Below are 20,712 nucleotides of genomic sequence, written 5' to 3' on the forward strand. Positions count from 1 at the left end.
CATACTACATGTTCTTTGGCTCAAAAATGTATAAAATTGCATCTGCAGCTCCTGACCAGTACAACAGTTCTCAGAGCTTCTAAGAATGTGTCTTCCAGTTTATAAGCCTCAATTTGACTCAAATAAAATTCTCTTTATTTCTTCCTAGCCTGATTATTAATTGAATTTCCATTAACACAAGAAATCTAGGTCCCACTCTTCTTTAACTACTCTTTTCCCCACTCCACACAATCCCAATATGTAAAATCATTTTTATTGGTTTACTATTATTCTTTCATTATTTCTCCTCACAAATATAAGCATATTTCTTTTCCTCTTCTCTTACAGAAAAAGTGATTCACTTCTGCCCTTGCATTATTTTCCACTAATATCATAGCAAATCTTTTCATATATCCTTAGGAATCTTCCTTTTTTCTTTTTTTAAAATATAGCTGTATAGTATTCCAGTGTGTAAATATACTACAGCTTATTTAGTCAGTCATCTGTTAATGACTTAGCTGGTGGAACTGCTGGGTCAAAATGAAAATACATATAATTTTGGTAGATACTGGCAGATTACCCTCCATGGATATCATTTCACTCACTCACCCTTACAGCAAAGTACTGTCATTCAACATTTGTGTATTTGGCAATCTAAAAGGAAAGAACTGAAAATCACAAAATAGTTTTAATTTTCATTTCCTTTATTATGAATCAGAGAAGAATGTGCAAAAGCATTTGTTTGTGAACTCTGTTCCTATCCTGCAGCCAATTTTCTACTGAGTGGTTCTCCTGTCTTAATTTCTAGGAATTCCTTTTTGCCATATCTGCATTATATGGACGTTCCCAGGCCAGAGACTGAAGCTGAGCCTGAGCTGCAACCCAAGCCACAGGTGAAGCTACACCAGATCCTTAACTCACTAAGCCAGGCCAGGGATCAAACCCCCACCTCCTCAGCAACCTGGGCCACTATAGTCTATTCTGAATCCATTGTGACAAAGTGGGAACTCCCAAAACTCATTTTAAAAAGGTCAGTATCACCCTGATTCCAAAGACAGAGAAGAACACCACAAGGAAACTGTAGGGTGCAGATTCCTTTCCTCCTTCATAGCTTCCTCTCAGAAGTACTGGTCCCATACTGATTGCTTTTATTCTCTTCTCTTTTTTCCTTTCATTCTACCCAGTTATATGGAGGGTTTCTTGCTCTTTTTGGAGGTCTGGGGTCTTCTGACAGCATTCAGTGGATCTTCTGTGTGAATCATGGTACATGCAGATGGGTTTTTTCTGATGTGTTGTGGAAGAAGATGAGTGCCATGTCCTACTCCTCTGCTATCTTGATCCCAATCCTCTGAACAGGTACTTTTTAAATTGATTTTACATGGAGCCTTAGCTTCCTTCACAACTTTTAACTGTAAGTTATCTGTATAATATTGAGCTTACTTACTGATTTTTGTATGTTAACTTTCATATAGATTTAATTACCTAACCAAACCCTGTTCTAATTTTGATACCATAATTAAGATTCCACTACTAGGAGTTCCCATCAAGGTGCAGTGGAAATGAATCCAACTAGGAACCATGAGATTGGGGGTTCGATCCTTGGCCTCACTCACTCACCATGAGCTGGGGTGTAGGTTGCAGACGTGGCTCAGATGTGATGTTGCTGTGGCTATGCTATAGGCTGGCAGCTGTAGCTCTGAATGGACCCCTAGCCTGGGAACCTCCATATGCCACAACTACGGCCCTGAAAAGCAAACACACACACACATACACAAAGATTCAACTACTGGCACATGTACAATGCTTCAGAGTGTACAAGACTCTGACATATTAAAATTTATATTCACCTTCCAAAGTTATGTGAATCTGCTAAAATACAACTTTTCCCTGTATTATAGTCAATGAAGGCTGAAACAGGTGAATGACAATGTGTTTTCACTGGGAACACATAACAAAGCACTGGATTATTGCTGACACAAAAACAATGTCCAGGATAGAGACAGTATCATATGAACAAATCACACTTGATCCATGTGGCTATATTAGGGTTCAGAGAAACTACATCTCAATAATTTTTACATTTCACCTAAACAATGAATAAGGTATGAATATCAAATGTAAAAAAATAAATAAACTTTTAAAAGAAATTTCTTGATTAAAATCACTGAAAGTTAATAAATAAGTCATTTTTTCCCAGAATATACTAGACCTGGAAAATGTATGTTCTGAGGAAGCTATCCGTCGATTAGTATAATTTTATTTCAGCTCTATAAGACAATATTCAGGAAACTGCTAATGCCTTAACTATCTCATCATTCTGTGTGGACCGAAAACATCACATAAGAAGTTTAAATTTATCAGTTACATCACACGGTCCTTTTTTGCCTATACAAAACCCCCATGATTTTAAACTACTTTAGGAAAGTAGAAATCAGAAAGGATTCATAAAGTTGTTATAAAAGAAGCCTTAAAAGACGGTAACTCTTCATTTAGGGAAAAGATGAGGACACATAAAAGAAGTGAAACTGGAAGGCTGTTTGATTTCTAGTCAATGAAGAGTCTTGAGAAGAGTCTGAAAAAGTAGCAGGTTTACAGAAAACTTTCAGAAGACTGAGGAATGAGTGGATAGTATGAGATCAGAGCCAGCATACAGTTTACTACTGAGACACAGGGGCACAGAGATGAGACTAAGAGAAACAAAGAACAAAGAGGAGACATTGAGGAGAGACCAAAAGATAGAAAGAAGAGATTGAGATGAGACACTGAGTAAAGCCTGAGAGTAGTGAAGCAGAGAGACTAAGAGACACCAACAAACACTAAGAAAGAAAACTGAGGACAAAAAAGAGACATACAGAAAAAAAACAGAAGGACATACGCATAGAGGAGAAAGTAAAAGGACAATTATTTTGTTGGTGTTGGATAAAGAGGCTTCATGAAGCCTTTGCAGGCAAAGGAAAAAAAGCTAACCGATTTGCAGTCAAAGGAAAGAACTAACTGAGAAGGAAGAGGGAAACATAAGAAGGAAAGAAGACTAATGAAGCATCAATTCAGAGAAGGTAGGCAGTGAGAGTTTAAGAAAGAATGAGTCGAGACTCACAGGACTCTAAGACAAAAGGGAAGAATGCTAAAGAAACACACAATGAAAAGGATTAATCAAGACAAATAGTAATGGAGAGGTCATATATTGCAATTCAATGGAATATTATCAAGCACAAAAAACTTCTTTAAATATTTGCTAAAAAATAATCAAGGGGTTTGATCCCTAGACCCACTCAGTGGGTTAAGGATCTGGCATTACTGTGGCTGTGGCGGGCAGCTTGGATTCAACCCCTAGCCTGGGAACTTCCATATGCTGCCAGTACAGCCCTAAAAAGCAGGGGGGGGGGGAATCAAGAGAGCACTGCTTAATCAATAATCAGCAACCTGTCGGTCTAAGCCAAGCTCTACTGAGACAATATGCAGCTAGCCTGAGATTTCACATGTCTGCCTAACCATCTATAATTCTATGACTCTTAAGCATTTTCACTACTCAGCTATTCAAACCAAAACAAGGAATTCATCCAACACTTCCTTCTCCCTCCCTCAGCCCCTCATTTCCAACCATTCTTTATGTAACACTCAAAATAATTTTTTCACTATATTCTAAAAAAGTGACAGGTAACTGACATACTGCATTATATTAGTTTCAGATGTAAAACAAAATAATTTGGTATTTGTGTACAATGATGTCCACAGTACGTCAATCATCCATCACTACACACACTTAAAACTTTTCTTCTTATGAGACCTTTTCAGATCTATTTTCTCAGCAACCTTCAAATATACAATACGGTAAAATTAACTATATTGATTATGATGTACATTACATCCCATGACTTACTTATTTTATAACTGAATGTTTATTCCTTTTGACCCCCTTTACCCATCGTTCCCACTCTCCACATCCCACCTCTGGCAAGCACCTATCTGTTCTATTTATGAGTATCAACATCTCTCTCTCTCTCTTTCTTTAACACCCACACCCTCAACATATTAAAGTTCCCAAGCCAGGGACTGAATCTGAGCTGCATATGAGAACTATGTCACAGGTGTAACAACACTGGATCCTTTAACCCACTGTGCAGGGCTAGGGATCAAACCCACACCTCCACAGCAACCTGAGCTACTGTAGTCGGATTCTTAACCCAGTGCACCACGTACGGCAGGAACTGCTGAACATCTTTTAATGTATCCGTTGGCTATCTACATGTTTTCTTGGGAAAACGTCCATTCAGATCCTCTACATACTTTTCAATTAGAATGTTTTGTTTTGTTTTGCTATTGATTGGTATGAGTTATTCTTACATGTATTTTGGCTACTAATCCTTTATCAGATACACAATTTGCACACATTTTTTCCCATTTGGTAGGCTGCCTTTTCACTTTGTTGATGGTTTCTTTCGCTGTACAGAAGCTTCAAGTTTGATGTAGTCTCACTTGTTGATTTTTGCTTTTGTTGCTTTTTGGTTTTGATCTCAAATCCAAAAAATCACTGCTAAGACCAATGTCAAGGAGCTGACTGTTTTCTTCCAGGATTTTTATGGTTACAGGTATTACACTGAAATCTTTAATCCATTTTTAGTTAGTTTTTGTGTATGATGTTAAAGAGTGGTCCAGTTCTTTTACATGTAACTGCCCAGTTTTTCCTGTATCATTTATTGAAGAGACTGTCCTATCCTATGTGAGTTTATTTCTGGACTCTCCATCAACATGATTTTTTGAAATGTTAACGAGATGCCTTCAACAGCTTCCCTTTGCATTTAGAATATAATCTAAATTTCTAACCCAGATACCTATAAAGCCCTAAATAATCTGCCTCCTGCTCTTTCTCCAATTTCATCTCAAGCTGCTCTACATACTACCTTACTATCATTCTAGCCAGACTGGCCTTCTTTCAAATTCTTCAATTCACTAAGCTCCTAAAAGTCACTCTGCAGATTAGATTGCATTTTCTAGTGCTACTAAGAGGAAAATTCATCCCCATATCATACTTCAGTTTCTGCAGATTTCAGTTTGAAATATCACTTCCTCAGTGAGAACATCCTTAACACCCCTTCACCCAAAATGCTGAAAAATAAGTTCCTTCCTGTGAAATCTCATAACACTGTGTTTCTTTCATAGTACCCAATCACAATCTGGTATTCTTTATTTATTTGCTTAACATCTACCTCCCCATGAATACCTAACCGCAGGCACCAAGAGGGCAGAGACTGATGAATCTCCAAATGCCTAGTGCTGTATAGATACTTAATTATTTGCACAAATAAATAATGCGTTAGGAAAATTTTGCAAATGTTTTTCTTGTCAGGTTGAAAAAAGTGTCCAGAGAATGGCTAAGAAACCTATAAACAAGCCACAATCTCCAAAAAACTAAGAAATGTGTTACCAATCAGAAGAACATCATAAAAGCTGACAATCAAATTAGTTAAAAAATTAGACAAATACTTATTATATGACACTATAGTAGTTGATGAGGATGCTAGTGTAAATAAGACAACAGACCACGTCCAATATATCAATTTTCTATTTTTTTATTTTTGAAGAAGCACCTGTGGCATATGGAAGTTCCCAGGCTAGGGGTCAAATAGGAGCTGCAGCGAAAGACCTATGCCACAGCCATAGCAACGTGGAATCCGAGCCATATCGGGGACCTGCACCACAGCTTGCAGCAATGCAAGACCCTCAACCCACTGAGCAAGGCCAGGGATTGAACCCACATCCTCCCAGGGCCTAGCTGGGTTCTTAAGCCACTGAGCCAAACATAATTCCAGGCTTCCATCTCCAAATTATAGATGGAGGGGAGTGAGAATATTTAGGCCTGAAAGTGTAACAGAAGTAGCAGCAGCAAAGACAACAGCAATTACTTTGGTTTTCTTGGACAAGTTAAAGGCCCTGTACTACTGTTAAATTAGCCAAAAAATATTTCAAAGCATGCTGTTAAAGTCAACAAAATAGATGCTCTTGCTTCTGCTGTATAGTAGGGGGGAAAACACAATGGACTAAGGGCTGGCAATTTAATTTGCTTTGTACCTTGAGACAAATAATTTCCCTCTCTAGGTCACACTTTCCACAATTATAAGATGAGAGATTTGTATCAGATCCTCTTTAAGAATCCCTGTAGCAGAGGTCCTATTGTGGCTCAGCAGAAACGAATCTGACTAGCATCCGTGAGAACACAGGTTTGATCCCTGGCCTCCCTCAGTGGGTTAAGGATCCACCATTGCCATGAGCTGTGGTGTAAGTCACAGACCCGGCTCAGATTTGGTGTGGCTGTGGCACAGGCCTGCAGCTGCAGTTCCAATTCAACCGTTAGCCTGAAAACTTCTATATGCTATACATGCAGCCCTTTAAAAAAAAAAAAAAAAAAAAGGCAAGAAATAAATAAACAAATTTCAATAAGACCAGAAATGTAAAAAAAAAAAATCCCTATACCTCTAATCATATCTCATAATACACTTATATAAGCAAATAAATGTCAAACTACAATATTCTCAGTTACTACACCGGATGCAAATAAGGCAAGTATTTTTTCCATTAAAAGTCCTCAAAATCAATGATCTACATTTTAAAAACATGGTAAAGATGTTTTATACTAAAAAATAAAAGTACCATAACTGAAATCTTACTCATTTCTTAAATTAAAATATTCAATATTAAATTTGAACCAAATCAATAATGATGCTCACCGATACTGATATGTCCTCATTTTTTCTCTTAACACTGGAGTCAAACAAGACATTTCTCCCTCGTCTTTCACAGTCTTGATATACAATCAGTCGAATTTGGCTTGGATCAAACTCTGGCAAAGGCCAACTTTAAAGAAAAATAAAGATTCATGAGAATTACTTAAACATTCCACATAAACTCCCAGAAATAAAACTTATACAATAAAACTCAGAGTTGTATTACCACTCAAGATTACACAGACCTTTATATAAAATACCACCATTTAGTTCAGGGCTGAAAATTTACATAGCTATGACATTTTACATAAAGAAGAATAAAAGTTGTGACAAGTATCATTCAATGTGCACAAAATACGTTTATATTCATATTCATGAATCTAAAAATATCTAATAGAAATATGTAAGTACATTTAATATAATAAAAATACATACTAATTTCATGGCTTGGACCCAGATGGAATAAGGTTAACCCAATTTTTAAATAGTTTTGTTACTGTTTCTTTAATATGAAAATGTAAACAAAAAGTTTTCAGTTTAAAATAACAGTAGCTAATTAATATAAAATAAAAACAAGTAAAAAAAGTAATGAATGACCAAATAGGATAGAAATTCCTAACACATAGTTGGTGTGAGTAAAAACTGGCATAATCTCTTTAGAGAATGGGATTTTTTGTGGAAAATGTTTTTTTTTTTGGTTTTTTGTTTTTTTTTGCCTTTTGTTGCTATTTCTTGGGCCGCTCCCGCGGCATATGGAGGTTCCCAGGCTAGGGGTTGAATCGGAGCTGTAGCCACCAGTCTACGCCAGAGCCACAGCTACGCGGGATCCGAGCCGCGTCTGCAACCTACACCACAGCTCACGGCAACGCCGGATCGTTAACCCACTGAGCAAGGGCAGGGACCGAACCGCAACCTCATGGTTCCTAGTCGGATTCGTTAACCACTGCGCCACGACGGGAACTCCGGAAAATGGGTTTTTAAATATATACACTATAATTAGATAAAATCTAGTAATAATGAAGTTGACCCAGTGCATTCCAATCCAGAAAAGTATGCCATTATACAAGAATGTTTATAGCAGCATAGTTTATGGTAGTTGAAAACTGGAAACAATTCACATATTTACCAACAAAATGGGTAAATACAGTATATTCACCCTATGAAACACTACACAACAAATATAATAAATGAACTTCAGCTACAGGCAAAACCACAGATGGACACTGAGCAAAAGAAATCAGACAATGATATACAAACAGTTACTATATTTTGCCATTTATAGAAAGGTTTAAATCTGGTAAAGCAAGTTTTATCAAGGGATGCATACTTAGTTTTAAAAACTATAAGGAAAACGAAGGAAATGATGGCTTCAAAAGTCTGGAGAGGAATTCCCGTTGAGGCTCAATGGGTTAAGAACCCAACCTAGTGTCCATGAGGATATAGGTTCAATTGGTGGCCTTGCTCAGCAGGTTAAGGATCCAATGTTGCCACAAGCTACACCACAGGTCACAGATGTGACTTGGATCTGATGTTGCTGTGACTGTGGTATAGGCCTACAGCTGCAGCTAAAATGTGAACCCTAGTCTGGGAACTTCCATATGCCACAGGTGTGGTCATAAAAGAAAAAAAAAACTGACCAAAAGAAAAATAAATAGACAAAATAAAATGAAACAAAACAACTCAAAACAGAAAAAAAGAGTTTTGAGAGTGGTTATCTCTGAGAGATAGGTGAGGGATGGTAGGGGATTAACCAGGAACAGACTTCCCAGGAGGATTAGGGTACTAAGTTCTCTTTTTTGACTAGATAATGCTTACACAGATACTCACTTTGCAGTACAAAAGAAAGAAAGAAAGAAAGAAAGAAAGAAAGAAGCCACTGGGTTTGTTTTATGTAATTTTATACATATACTATATTTCAATTAAAAACATTAAGGGAGTAATAAGTGAGATGAGGAAGAGAAAGAAAGAGCGAAAACAATGAATTGTATGATAGAGATACTAACCTGGTGAACTGAACACAATACAACTTATGGGATAGCTGCCAAGAAAGAGGAGAACTGTCATCCCAGGAACTGTTTGTCATCAGTTAGGCTGAATGGTCAATTTCTCACAAATCATCAGTCACAGCTCTTGATTGCCTACCTTCATTTCCTTAAGAGAACCTTAACCATAACCCTGCCAATGCATGTTTAAAAAAAAAATCTGGCAACATGAAACATCTTCATCTCAAATTCTTTTTTTTCCCCATATTCTTAACATAAAATACATTTTTAGTTTTCTTCTATCTAATCCTCAGCAAACGCCTACAAATTAATAAAAGACTTACCCCAGAGATTCAGGCTAAACCAGATTCATCCTTAGATACAATGATTTGCATTCCACTGCACTCCTTTTACTAAATTGTATTCTGATGTTATGCAAAAGAAACTATACGATACAGACTGACAGAGAAGGAAAATCAGGAAGGAGGTCTTATGGACACCAAGAAGGAGAAGCACTTTAGAGAGGAAGAAGAAATACCATGGCTGTTACTAAAAAGTATTCCCTAGCTTTAGATACAAAGAAGTCATTGGTGACCATGGCAAGGACACTTATAAGAACAGAGTATAGGGGTCAGATAGCAGATTAAGGGTGAATGGGAATAAAGAACACAGTGAGTTTAAGACAACTGTCAAGGAAAAAGAAAAGGGAATCATAAAGAAGTGTGACAGCTATGTTGTTATTCAAACACCTGAACAGGTTTACAACTGATGAAAAAGAACGGGAAGGGGAAGGGAGATAGTGACTGGTCAAGTAAGGTCTCTAAGAAAATGGATGAGGAAAGAAAATAGAGTACAACAAAAGAGTCAGCCTCAGAAGAAAAGATAACCCCTGTACTTTGATAAAAAGAAAGGAAGCAAAGACAGACATGGGCACAGAAAGATTCATAGATGTGAAGGTAAGAATGAGGGGATTCTTACCGAAGAGCTCTATTTTCTTTGTAAAGAAGGTGAAAGAAAATAAAGGATAGGTTGTAAAATGTGGGACCAGTATAGAGAGTAAAAAGAGAGCAGTGATCTTGGGATAAGAAAATATGCTGGCTAGGAAACAAAGTTTCTTGGAAATTCTGTTAGTCTACATGCGGTTAAAGGCTATGAATAAATACCAGCCACAATCTACACAGTTGGATTTGGATCAGACTGAACCAAGGTAACGATTTTGATGGGTAGATGGGACAAATGGCCATGGACACAGGTGAGAAGACTGACAGGAGTATAGCTGGAATGACAGACAGTGGAATCTAAGCTAGTTAGAGAAAATAGTCACCCACGACCTACCTTGCCCCTTCTCCTTTCCTTTTCCCCACTGGAAACCACTAGTTTGTTCTCTGCATCTGTGAGTTTGTTTCTTTTTTGTTAGATTCACTATTATGCTTTATTTTTTAGATTTCATATATAAAAGTGATATCATTCAGTATTTGTCTTTCTTTGACTTACTTCATAAACATCTGGGATGGTAAATGTTCTGGAATTAGATAGTAGTGATGGTCCCATAACTTGGTGACTATACTAAAAATAACCCCACTGTGAACAGGTAAATTTTATGGAATGTGAAATTTATCTCAATAACTAACAAGTTAGAATACTTTTCTCCCCGGGGAGTTCCCGTCGTGGCTCAGTGGTTAACGTATCCGACTAGGAACCATGAGGTTGTGGGTTTGATCCCTGGCCTTGCTCAGTGGGTTAAGGATCCGGCGTTGCTGTGAGCTATGGTGTAGGTTGCAGACTCGGCTCAGATCCCGAGTTGCTGTGGCTGTGGTGCAGGCCAGCAGCTACACTTCCGATTAGAACCGTAGCCTGGGAACCTCCACATGCCATGGAAGCGGCCCTAGAAATGGCAAAAAAAAAAAAAAAAAAAAAAGAATGCTTTTCTCCTGAACTTATCTAAATATTTGTAAAGTATTCTCTGTTAACTCAAAATAAGACTATACGTAAAAGCTAAAATTATAAAGCTTCTAGAAAGAAACATAGAGTTATCTATATAATTGTTGGGCACAAAGATTTCTTAATACACACAAGTTACTGAGCATAAAGGAAAAAATGATAAATTGGACTTCATCAAAATTTAAAACTAGCACATAAAAAACCAATTTTTTAAAAAAAAAGCCAGTCATAATCTGGAAGGAAATATCTGCGATGTATATAAACAACAAAGGACTTGTAAACAGCCCATATAGGGAGCTCCTATAAAGCAACAAGATGAAAAACTTATCCAGTTTTGAAAATGGGTGAAAGATGTGGATACTGAAACATAAGATCTATGAATGATGAATGAATGAAAGCACATACAAGAGATGCTAACAGTAATAATCATCAGAGAAATGCAAATTAAAACTCTTCCACACCATTAAAATGTCTAAATTAAAAGGACTAATAACACTAATTGTTGGTAAAACTACAAAACACTTAGAACTTTTTTTTTTGGTCTTTTTTTGCTATTTATTGGGCTGCTCCCTCGGCATATGGAGGTTCTCAGGCTAGGGGTCTAATCAGAGCTGTAGCCACCGGCCTACGTCAGAGCCACAGCAATGCGGGATCCGAGCTGCATCTGCAACCTACACCACAGCTCACGGCAACGCCGGATCGTTAACCCACTGAGCAAGGGCAGGGACCGAACTCGCAACCTCAGGGTTCCTAGTCAGATTCGTTAACTACTGCGCCACTACGGGAACTCCAGAACTCTTATACATTATTGGTAAGAGTGAAAATTACTTGGCAGCTATGACCCAGCAGTTTTTTCATAGATACTCACCCAGCAGAAATGAAAATACATGTTTAAAGGCTTTCACAGAGAAAGTTCCCCTGTGGTGCAGCAAGTTAAGGACCTGGCATTGCCAAAGCTGTGGCAAAGGCTGCTGCTGCAGGACAGGTTCCATCCCCTGGCCCAGGAACTTCTGCATGCTGCGAGGTGCATGCCCCCAAGAAAACTTTCATAGCTTTATTCCTAATAGCAAAAAATTAGGAACACCCCCAAATGACCATCAATGGGAGACTGAATAAACAAGCTATGATACATTCTTCCAATGAAATACTATCGAGAAATAACAAGGAATGAATTACTAGTCTTAACACAGATGAACTCTGAAATGATGCTGAGTGAAAAAAATCCAGATATAAAAGCATACATATTGGTCATTCTATTTATGTGGAGTTCTAGACCAGGTAAAACTAATCATGGTGACAAAGGGAATGGACTAGAAAGGTATGAAGGAACTCTGTGGAGTGACTGAAATGTTCTATACATTTATTGGGGTTGTAGTTAAATAGGTGTATACATTTTCTCAAAATTAATCAAATTATGACTACACCATGAAAAGGCTCACAGTCTAACAGGAAGATAGATAAATAATTTTACCACTGTGATACAGTCTATGACTGAGACAAACTTATAATGTAGGTAAGAGGTCTGCATAGGGAGGTAAGGTATGAATCGCTGAGGAAAAATAATAAATGATACACAATGAATAATAAATAATAGCTAACATATTATTTACTGTGTGTCAGGTACTGTTCCAAGGGCATTACACATGTTAATTCATTGACTCTTCGTAACATCAATTCATTTTCACAACAACTCTATTCCTAATTTACAGGTAAGAAAATTAAGGCATAGAGAGATAAACAACCAGCCTAAAATAACGTAGCTAAATACATGGTAAATGGTAAATTCGGGTTTAGATTCCAAACAGTGTGTCTTTGGAGTTCAGGATCACAACCACTGCTCTGTACTACTGGTTAAGTACTTAAAGCTTGTACTGGCTTCAATTTAGCAAGAAGGGCACCCTCTTCCATGAAAGAGGAAAACTGCATGTGCTATATAATTCTTAGTGACCCTAGCTCTGCAGTGTACTGTGAAACAAGAGCTATAAAAACAGGCTGATGCCAGATGAACGCTCAGAACCATTTCACACAAACACCTAAGAACTTAATTATTTAGGCAATGAGTAAACAGGGGTGTTAAATGATGGATAATAAGATCATCTGTGTATTTAGACAGTCACACTGACAGAAACTTAGAGAAGTGACTAGAGAGAGAGGTATGGAGCTAAGAATAATGTTCTAACCTGAAATAAGAACAGTGCTGAAGGGAGAAAGGGATAGAGCTAGAAGTTCTTTAGGAGACAGAGAAAGGACCGGGAAACTGGACAGGGAGAATGAGGGAGGAGGATGCCTAACTAAGGCTTCAGATTTGATGAAAACAGAGAGGTAGAAAACACAGGAGGAAAGTAAGTTTGGAATAGGGGTGTTTATATTGATTAAGTTCAAGGGGCCTGCGAAACAGCTGCAAAAAGATCTCTGATAATCTTATGAAAAAATGCTCTGGAGTTCAGGAGAGAGGCTTAGACTAGAGTTTGAGACAAAGGAGTTACTGACATATAGTTGGTAGTGAAATTATTCAGGCAGAACACATTAATCGAAAACAGAAAAGAGGAGTTCCCAACATTGTGCAGTGGAAACGAATCCCACTAGGAACCATGAGGTTGCAGGTTCGATCCCTGGCCTGGGAACCTCCATATGCCACCGATATGGCCCTAAAAAGCAAAAAGAGAAAAGAAAGTGAAGGATCAATAAACTAGAATTTTAAGACAAAGCAATATTTTAAAGACAGAGAGTAGAGAAGTCAGGAAAAATCAGTAAAGACAGATCACCAGAGAGAAAAAAGAAAACCCGTGGTAAAGTATTTCAAAAGTCAAGGAAGATGATGAAGCAAAGAACAGTGCACAGTACCAAAGGCTGCAGAAAAGCCAAAAATTTTATAAAGACTCTAAATGTCCATGGAACTTAGAATGTGGTGGCCTTTGGTACTCTTCCAAGAACCATTTCAATAGCGAGATAGGGGCGGGGGGAGTTATGCAGCAACAGCAACTGATTGAAGCGGGCAAGCTGAGTAAGTAAGATGATAAATATACACCATTTGGAAAGGTTTCCCCTTTATAGGTCAGAAATAATGTGACCATAAAAATGACCATCTAAGCTGAGAATTCTTGAAACTAAAAGTAGGCCCTAAACACACAAAAGAAAACAGATTATCTTGGGCAACCAAGATCTATGGTCATTCCAGATAAGTAGAAGGCTGCAAAAAGGCTGTTTCTTAAAGGAAAAAAATTTGAAAAGACACATGCACATGTGTTTTACATATATATATAGTATGTATGTTACTGTGTGTGTGTGTGTGTGTGTGTGTGTGTGTGTGTGTGTATCTATCTATCTAAAGGAAAAAACATATATTTAGGGGTATATATTTCCAAACTGATTAGAAGGAATCAGAGAGAATCTAAAAGTAACCAGAAAGAAATGCTAGATTAAGATCCCAAACAAGTTAGGGCACAGCATCTTAGGCAATGCTAATGAACTACAGAATGCAAAGATCTATTACCAAATAAATAGATTTATTATGAAAAAGTTGCCTGACAAATTAATTCTATTTGAAATTAACTAGAAGACCATGACATTAAACATCACAAAGTAACTCCAAAGTGACTCCTTTATTAGGCAAATAATTTCTTTTTCTTTTTTTTTTTTTTTGGCTACCCCACAGCATATGGAGTTCCCTGGCCAGGGATCAGATCTGAACCACAGTTGCAACCTAAGACACAACTGCAGCAACACCAGATTCTTTAACCCACTGTGCCAGGGATCGAACCTGCATCCTGGTGCTGCAGAGATGCCACTGATCCCACTGCACCACAGTGGGAACTGTAATAAGCAAATAATCTTGAATGATAATAATCACCCTACATTTACTTATTTTTCAAAAGAAAGAGGAGGTAAGGACGTTCCATCGTGGCTCAGTGGTAACGAATCCAACTAGTATCCATGAGAATACAGGTTCGACCCCTGGCTTCGCTTTCACAGAGTTGTGCAACCATCACCACAATGATGTGGTGAGGTATCGCCTAACACCAGTCAGAATATCTATCATCAAAAGCCCTACAAAGGAAATTCCCACGCAGCACAATGGATTAAGGAGCCGATGTTGTTACTGCTGTGGTATGGGTTCATTTCCTAGCCAGAGAACTTCCATATGCTAAAGGTGCCTCAAAAAAAAAAAAAAAAAAAAAAAAAAAGTCTACAAAAATAAATTCTGGAGAGGGTGTGGAAAAGTGGAGAAAAGGGAACTCTTGTATACTGCTGGTGGCAATGTCAACTGGTACAGTCACTATGGAAAACATGACAGAGGTTCTTTAAAAAGCTAAAAACAGAGCAACCATATGACCCAACAATCCCATTCCTGGGTATATATCCAAGGAAAAAAGCCCTCAAAAACTCTAATTTGAAAAGACACATGCACTCCAATGTTCACAGCAGCTCTATTTAGAATAGCTAAGACATGGAAAGTCAAAGGCTTCAGAATGATCCCTTATTATACTAGAACTTAAATCTTCTGATATCTAATCCACCATATTTTCTGCTTCATCGTCTTGCTTCTTTTTTTTGTTTGATTTTTTGTCTTTTTAGTGCCGCACCCATGGCATATGGAGGTTCCCAGGCTAAGGGTCGAATCAGAGCTGTAGCTGCTGGCCCACGCCACAGCCACAGCCACAGCCACAGCAACGCGGGATCCTGGCCACTTCCGCAACCTAAACCACAGCTCACAGCAATGTTGGATCCTTAACCTACTGAGCAAGGCCAGGGTTCGAACCCGTGTCCTCATGGATGCTAGTTGGATTTATTAACCACTAGGCCATAACAGGATGTCCCCGTCTTGCTTCTTTTTATCAAAATTTAACTGAAGACTTAACTATGCCGAATCATTAACAGTGGGGCAAGCACACTATCACCATTCACAAAAATTGTCTATGTAACAGAAAAAAACTTCCTCGGAATTAAGCTATTGTGCTCAGCATGGTATTAATTTAAACATGAGTAAGAAAACCACTAAGAGGTGAACCACAATTTTAAGACTCTACACAAATGTTATTTATAGTTTATGTCAGCTTATCTGCTCTGTAATTTTTTTTATATCTGACACCTTCAAAGACTGTTGATAGAAAATAAACATGCCAGAATAGATATCTCGCTTTTTTTTTTTTTTTTTTTTTGGTCTTTTTGCCTTTTCTAGGGCCACTCCTGCGGCATACGGAGGTTTCCAGGCTAGGGGTCCATTCGGAGCTGTAGCTGCCGGCCTTCGCCAGAGCCATGGCAACTCGGGATCTGAGCCACGTCTGCAACCTATACCACAGCTCACGGCAACGTCGGATCCTTAACCCACTGAACAAGGCCAGGGATCGAACCTGCAACCTCATGGTTCCTAGTCGGATTCGTTAACCACTGTGCCACGACGGGAACTCCTAGACATCTCCCTTTACACACTGACAAAGCAACACAGTGACACAGCAACTCACAATTCTGTATCAATTTCTATAATACATGTTAATGGCTACGAAATTAGGGCTATGGCATGCATTCTCCTTAAGAGCAAGATGGCTTCCAAAGAGGCAAATCTGGTTCTTTGAGGGGAAAGAAACCAAAAATAAACTTAGCTATCACGATGGGCCTCCAAAGGGCAACAGTACATATATACACAAATATATATATATATACTATATATACATATAGTATATCTGTGGTATTAAACAACAGAAGGGCTTAAAAGAATTAATTTTATTAAGCAGATAGGATCATCAATGAGTGACAAGGTATTGTTACTGTACCAATTTTATTTTCAATATTTCACTAGTTTTGTCAATAGTAGATATTCCCCCCAGACTGACAACTTGTTAATCACAAATTTTAGTTTAGCTATTTGTTTTGGCTTTTCATGTTTCAGTATCTCCTTGAATATGGTAGTGAGAAGATGGAAGAGATAAGGAATATAATAGAACTTCAATTAATTTGCTGAACAAATACATTAATGAATGGCTATTTCAGGAGGTGCCATTTCAATGCTGGAAGCCTACATGTATAGGCTTTATGCAGAGTGATTATTTCTCTACCTAAGGAATTATAATTCTCTAATCGGACAGAAAAATAATCCCACGATTTACTTGTTACTCTTAGTTCCAAAGAACTTAACCAATTTAGGCCTTTTTCTTATTTAAAAAAAATAAAATTATTTTTGTCCAACTACTTTTTAATAAACTAAACATTATATTAAGACTAGTTAATCTTTAATATGTTTACTTTCAGTCATACTAAATTCAGTTACACCCAGAATAGTAATGAAGTCCTAATGACTGTCATTTATATTTCAATGACGAGTACAATCAGTTACTTGGCTACAGGATTACTACCATCATTTAATCAAAGTAGGTAATACAAAATACAGTAAGATAAAAATATAAATTATTACAAGCATTAGTTAAGATTCCCAATTCCATTTTATACTTACCCATAATCTAATATGTATGAAATTATATGCACAAAGTTTTACATAAAGTATTTCAGAGAAGGAAAACTGACAATCTATAACATGAATTCTTTGTGAAATTTAACCTCAGCAATAGCAAATATCTATACCAGAAGAAGATACCAAATATCATATCTGCTATCATAACTTTAGTATTTTTCAGCAGCACATACACCTAATTGAAATACACCTGACTTATGCATATGGTTTTTAACTTTTTTTTTTTTCTTTTTAGGGCCATACCTACAGCATATCGAAGTTCCCAGGCTAGCGGAATCAGAGCTACAACTGCCGGCTTATGCCAGAGCCACAGCAACACCAGATCTGAGCTGCATCTATAGCCCACACTGCAGCTCACAGCAACCTCAGATCTTAACCCACCGAGCAAGCCAGGGATCAAACCCACATCCTTATGGATACTAGTCAGATTCTTAACCAGATGAGCCACAACTGGAACTCCCTAGTTTTTAACTTTCTGACATTAATTCCAGATACCCGAGAACTTACTAAACTGCAGTGAAAACACTGGAAGGTTAAATGAGCTAAAACAATGGAAAGCGCCAAGTTCTTCAACTGGACTGCATATATCGAAAAACATTTTTAAACTTTCATAGTAAGATTGTTTTTTGTTTTTCGGTTTTTTTTGCCTTTTCTAGGGCCGCTTCCTAGGCACATGGAGATTCCCAGGCTAGGAGTCTAATCGGAGCTGTAGCCGCTGGCCTACACCAGAGCCACAGCAATGCCAGATCCAAGCCACGTCTATGACCTACACCACAGCTCATGGCAACACCAGATCCTTAACTCACTGAGCGAGGCCAGGGATCGAACCCACAACCTCATGGTTCCCAGTCGGATTCGTTAACCTTTGAGCCATGATGGGAACTCCAAGTTTTATTAAAAATACAAAAACAATGTACCTAAGTCTAAATTCACTGCTAATTCCAATTATTTAATTCAAGTTGGGACACATAGTTAAGAAGTTTACAAGAGCATCAAAAATATTACCAAATAAATTTAGGTTCATATCAGTAAAAGTGAAGAATAACATCAGGAATTCCTGTCATGGCGCAGCAGAAACGAATCTGATTAGGAACCTTGAGGTTGAGCATTCAATCCCCAGCCATGCTCAGTGGGTTAGGGATGTGGCATTGCCGTGAGTTGTGATGTAGGTTGCAGATGCGGCTCAGATCCAGCATTGCTGTGGTGTAGGCCAGCAGCTGTAGCACCGATTAGACCCCTAGCCTGGGAACCTCCATATGCCACAGGTATGGCCCTAAAAAAAGCAAAAAAAAAAAAAAAAAGAATAACATCAACTATTCAGCAGTTCGACTATGATCAATAAGCTAATAAAATGTCCAGCTTTTTAATTTAAATTTTACTTATAAATAATGCATGTGAGATACACTTACAAAAAAAGCACATTGCTCTTCAAAAAGCTGTGGTGAGTGTTCCTATGTAAACATGAGAAAGAACAGTAAATGAAGAAAGAAAATTAAGACACACACAGACCAAGGACCAGTATGTAATATTTATAAATTAGATTTTAAACTAATGATTACCACTTGCTCACAACATTCTCAAGAAGTCCACAATTAAATTTATCACCATAATTCTAACCAACTTTGCATAAAATAAGTATACCTAAAAATCTCAGCATTAAAATTGTTACATCACTAAATTTATACCTAGATTTGGGCTGATTCTGATGTTACCAACATTGGAAAATACCAATTTAAGCTGTCCATTAGTAGTACCTCTACTTCTCTTAAGCAATTCTACTTTTCAAAATCCCTAAAAACTCCAGTTATGCACAACTGCCAACCCAGGTTAATAATAGCAACAAACCATACTCATTTGACACCACAAGACTGTCAGGTGACATACCAAGAAGTCTCAATTTAACTCAAATAAAAGCCTCTCCATGCTGCAAAGCAAAAAGTTTTAATCCTGGCAACAGGACCATTTAAGAAATCTATGGCCCATGACAAAATCTATTTTAGCAAAAGGTTCCATCTACCCAGTCCTAATATTTAACATGTGACATCCCGTTCTTTTGTTTCACCAGTCTGGGATTTTTACAGAAGCACGTTATGACTACTTTTCAATTCCTTTATCTCTTTTACTAAAAACAAATAATTAAAGAAAATCAACCTAATTATACTATAAACCAAGTGCTGTCCTGGCAGCTGGTGCAGACTAGGAATGTCCACTTTTTTCAAAGGGTTCTTTTAAGAAGGGCAGGTCCTAGGCATAATACTCAGGCAAAATTAGCTAAAACCCAAATCTTCAACAATCCCCATCTATAAGGAACTCAGGCTCATCTAAAAAACAATAAAATAGAACAGCTCCTTTCTCAACTTCCCTGTGTCCCAACTCTGCCATTTCAAACAAGTACACATACAATCTTAAAAGCCACAATAAGCTTTGGTTATACCCAAATGACAAGCAACTAAAAAGAGGTCCTAAAGATCACAGTACTCAGAAAGATCAATATGAAAACTGGCTCACAAATCTGAACTTTATGTTGAATTCAGACAGACAAGTGTAACACAAAATACCACATGTGAATTTATAAACTTCAATGAAACTACCAAGTTACATTGCTTAGTCAGTTTGAAATAGAGACATTTCAGCTTGCTTTAAAAACACTGTCTTTACCGGGTTTTTTTTTTTTGTTTGTTTTTGGTTTTTTTTGTCTTTTTGCTATTTCTTGGGCCGCCCCTGCGGCATATGGAGGTTCCCAGGCTAGGGGTCAAATCGGAGCCATAGCCACCGGCCTACGCCAGAGCCACAGCAACGCGGGATCCGAGTCGCGTCTGCAACCTACACCACAGCTCATGGCAACGCCGGATCGTTAACCCACTGAGCAAGGGCAGGGATCTAACCCGCAACCTCATGGTTCCTAGTCGGATTCGTTAACCACTGCGCCACGAAGGGAACTCCCTTTACCGGGTTTTTGTACTTTATTTTATTTTATTTATTTATTTTGCTTTTTAGGGCTGCACCCATGGCATATGGAGGTTCCCAGGCTAGGGGTCTAACTGGAGCTACAGCGGCCGGCCTAAACCACAGCCACAGCAATGCCAGATGCGAGCCGCATTTGCAACCCACACCATAGCTCACAGCAACGCCAGATCCTTCACCCACTGAGCAAGGCCATGGATTGAACCCAAAACCTCATGGTTCCTAATGGGATTCATTTCTACTGTGCCATGATGGGAACTCCCGGTTTTTGCACTTTTTAATCCCAATTTTGCCACATGCTGACTGTGATCTTAGAAAAGGGCCTTAACTTCTCTAGTGCTCAGATTCCTCACCTGTAAGGCAGGATTAGTATAGAGATAGTGTTTTGTTTTTTTTTTAATTTTTTTTTTTTTTTTGTCTTTTTGTCTTTTTTGTTGTTGTTGTTGCTATATCTTGGGCCGCTCCCGCGGCATATGGAGGTTCCCAGGCTAGGGGTTGAATCGGAGCTGTAGCCGCCGGCCTACGCCAGAGCCACAGCAACGCGGGATCCGAGCCGCGTCTGCAACCTACACCACAGCTCACGGCAACGCCGGATCGTTAACCCACTGAGCAAGGGCAGGGACCGAACCCGCAACCTCAGGGTTCCTAGTCGGATTCG

The 20,712-nt window shown here is 38.2% G+C and overlaps 1 protein-coding gene across 3 annotated transcripts in view; it reads right to left on the minus strand.

Annotated features, from left to right (window-relative positions):
* Positions 1-20,712, minus strand: part of FNIP1 (folliculin interacting protein 1) — a 135,297-nt gene that overhangs the window by 69,277 nt on the left and 45,308 nt on the right. For 2 of the 3 annotated variants that reach the window (XM_021085414.1, XM_021085416.1), the window contains exon 2: positions 6,705-6,831. In XM_021085414.1, coding sequence (XP_020941073.1) covers positions 6,705-6,831 — 127 coding nt within the window. Of the gene's footprint in view, positions 1-6,704; positions 6,832-8,704; positions 10,114-20,712 lie in introns of those variants that run through there. The other variant, XM_021085415.1, reaches the window with a different exon arrangement.

This window comes from Sus scrofa, chromosome 2, assembly GCF_000003025.6.
Source record: "Sus scrofa isolate TJ Tabasco breed Duroc chromosome 2, Sscrofa11.1, whole genome shotgun sequence".
Lineage (NCBI taxonomy): Eukaryota > Metazoa > Chordata > Mammalia > Artiodactyla > Suidae > Sus > Sus scrofa.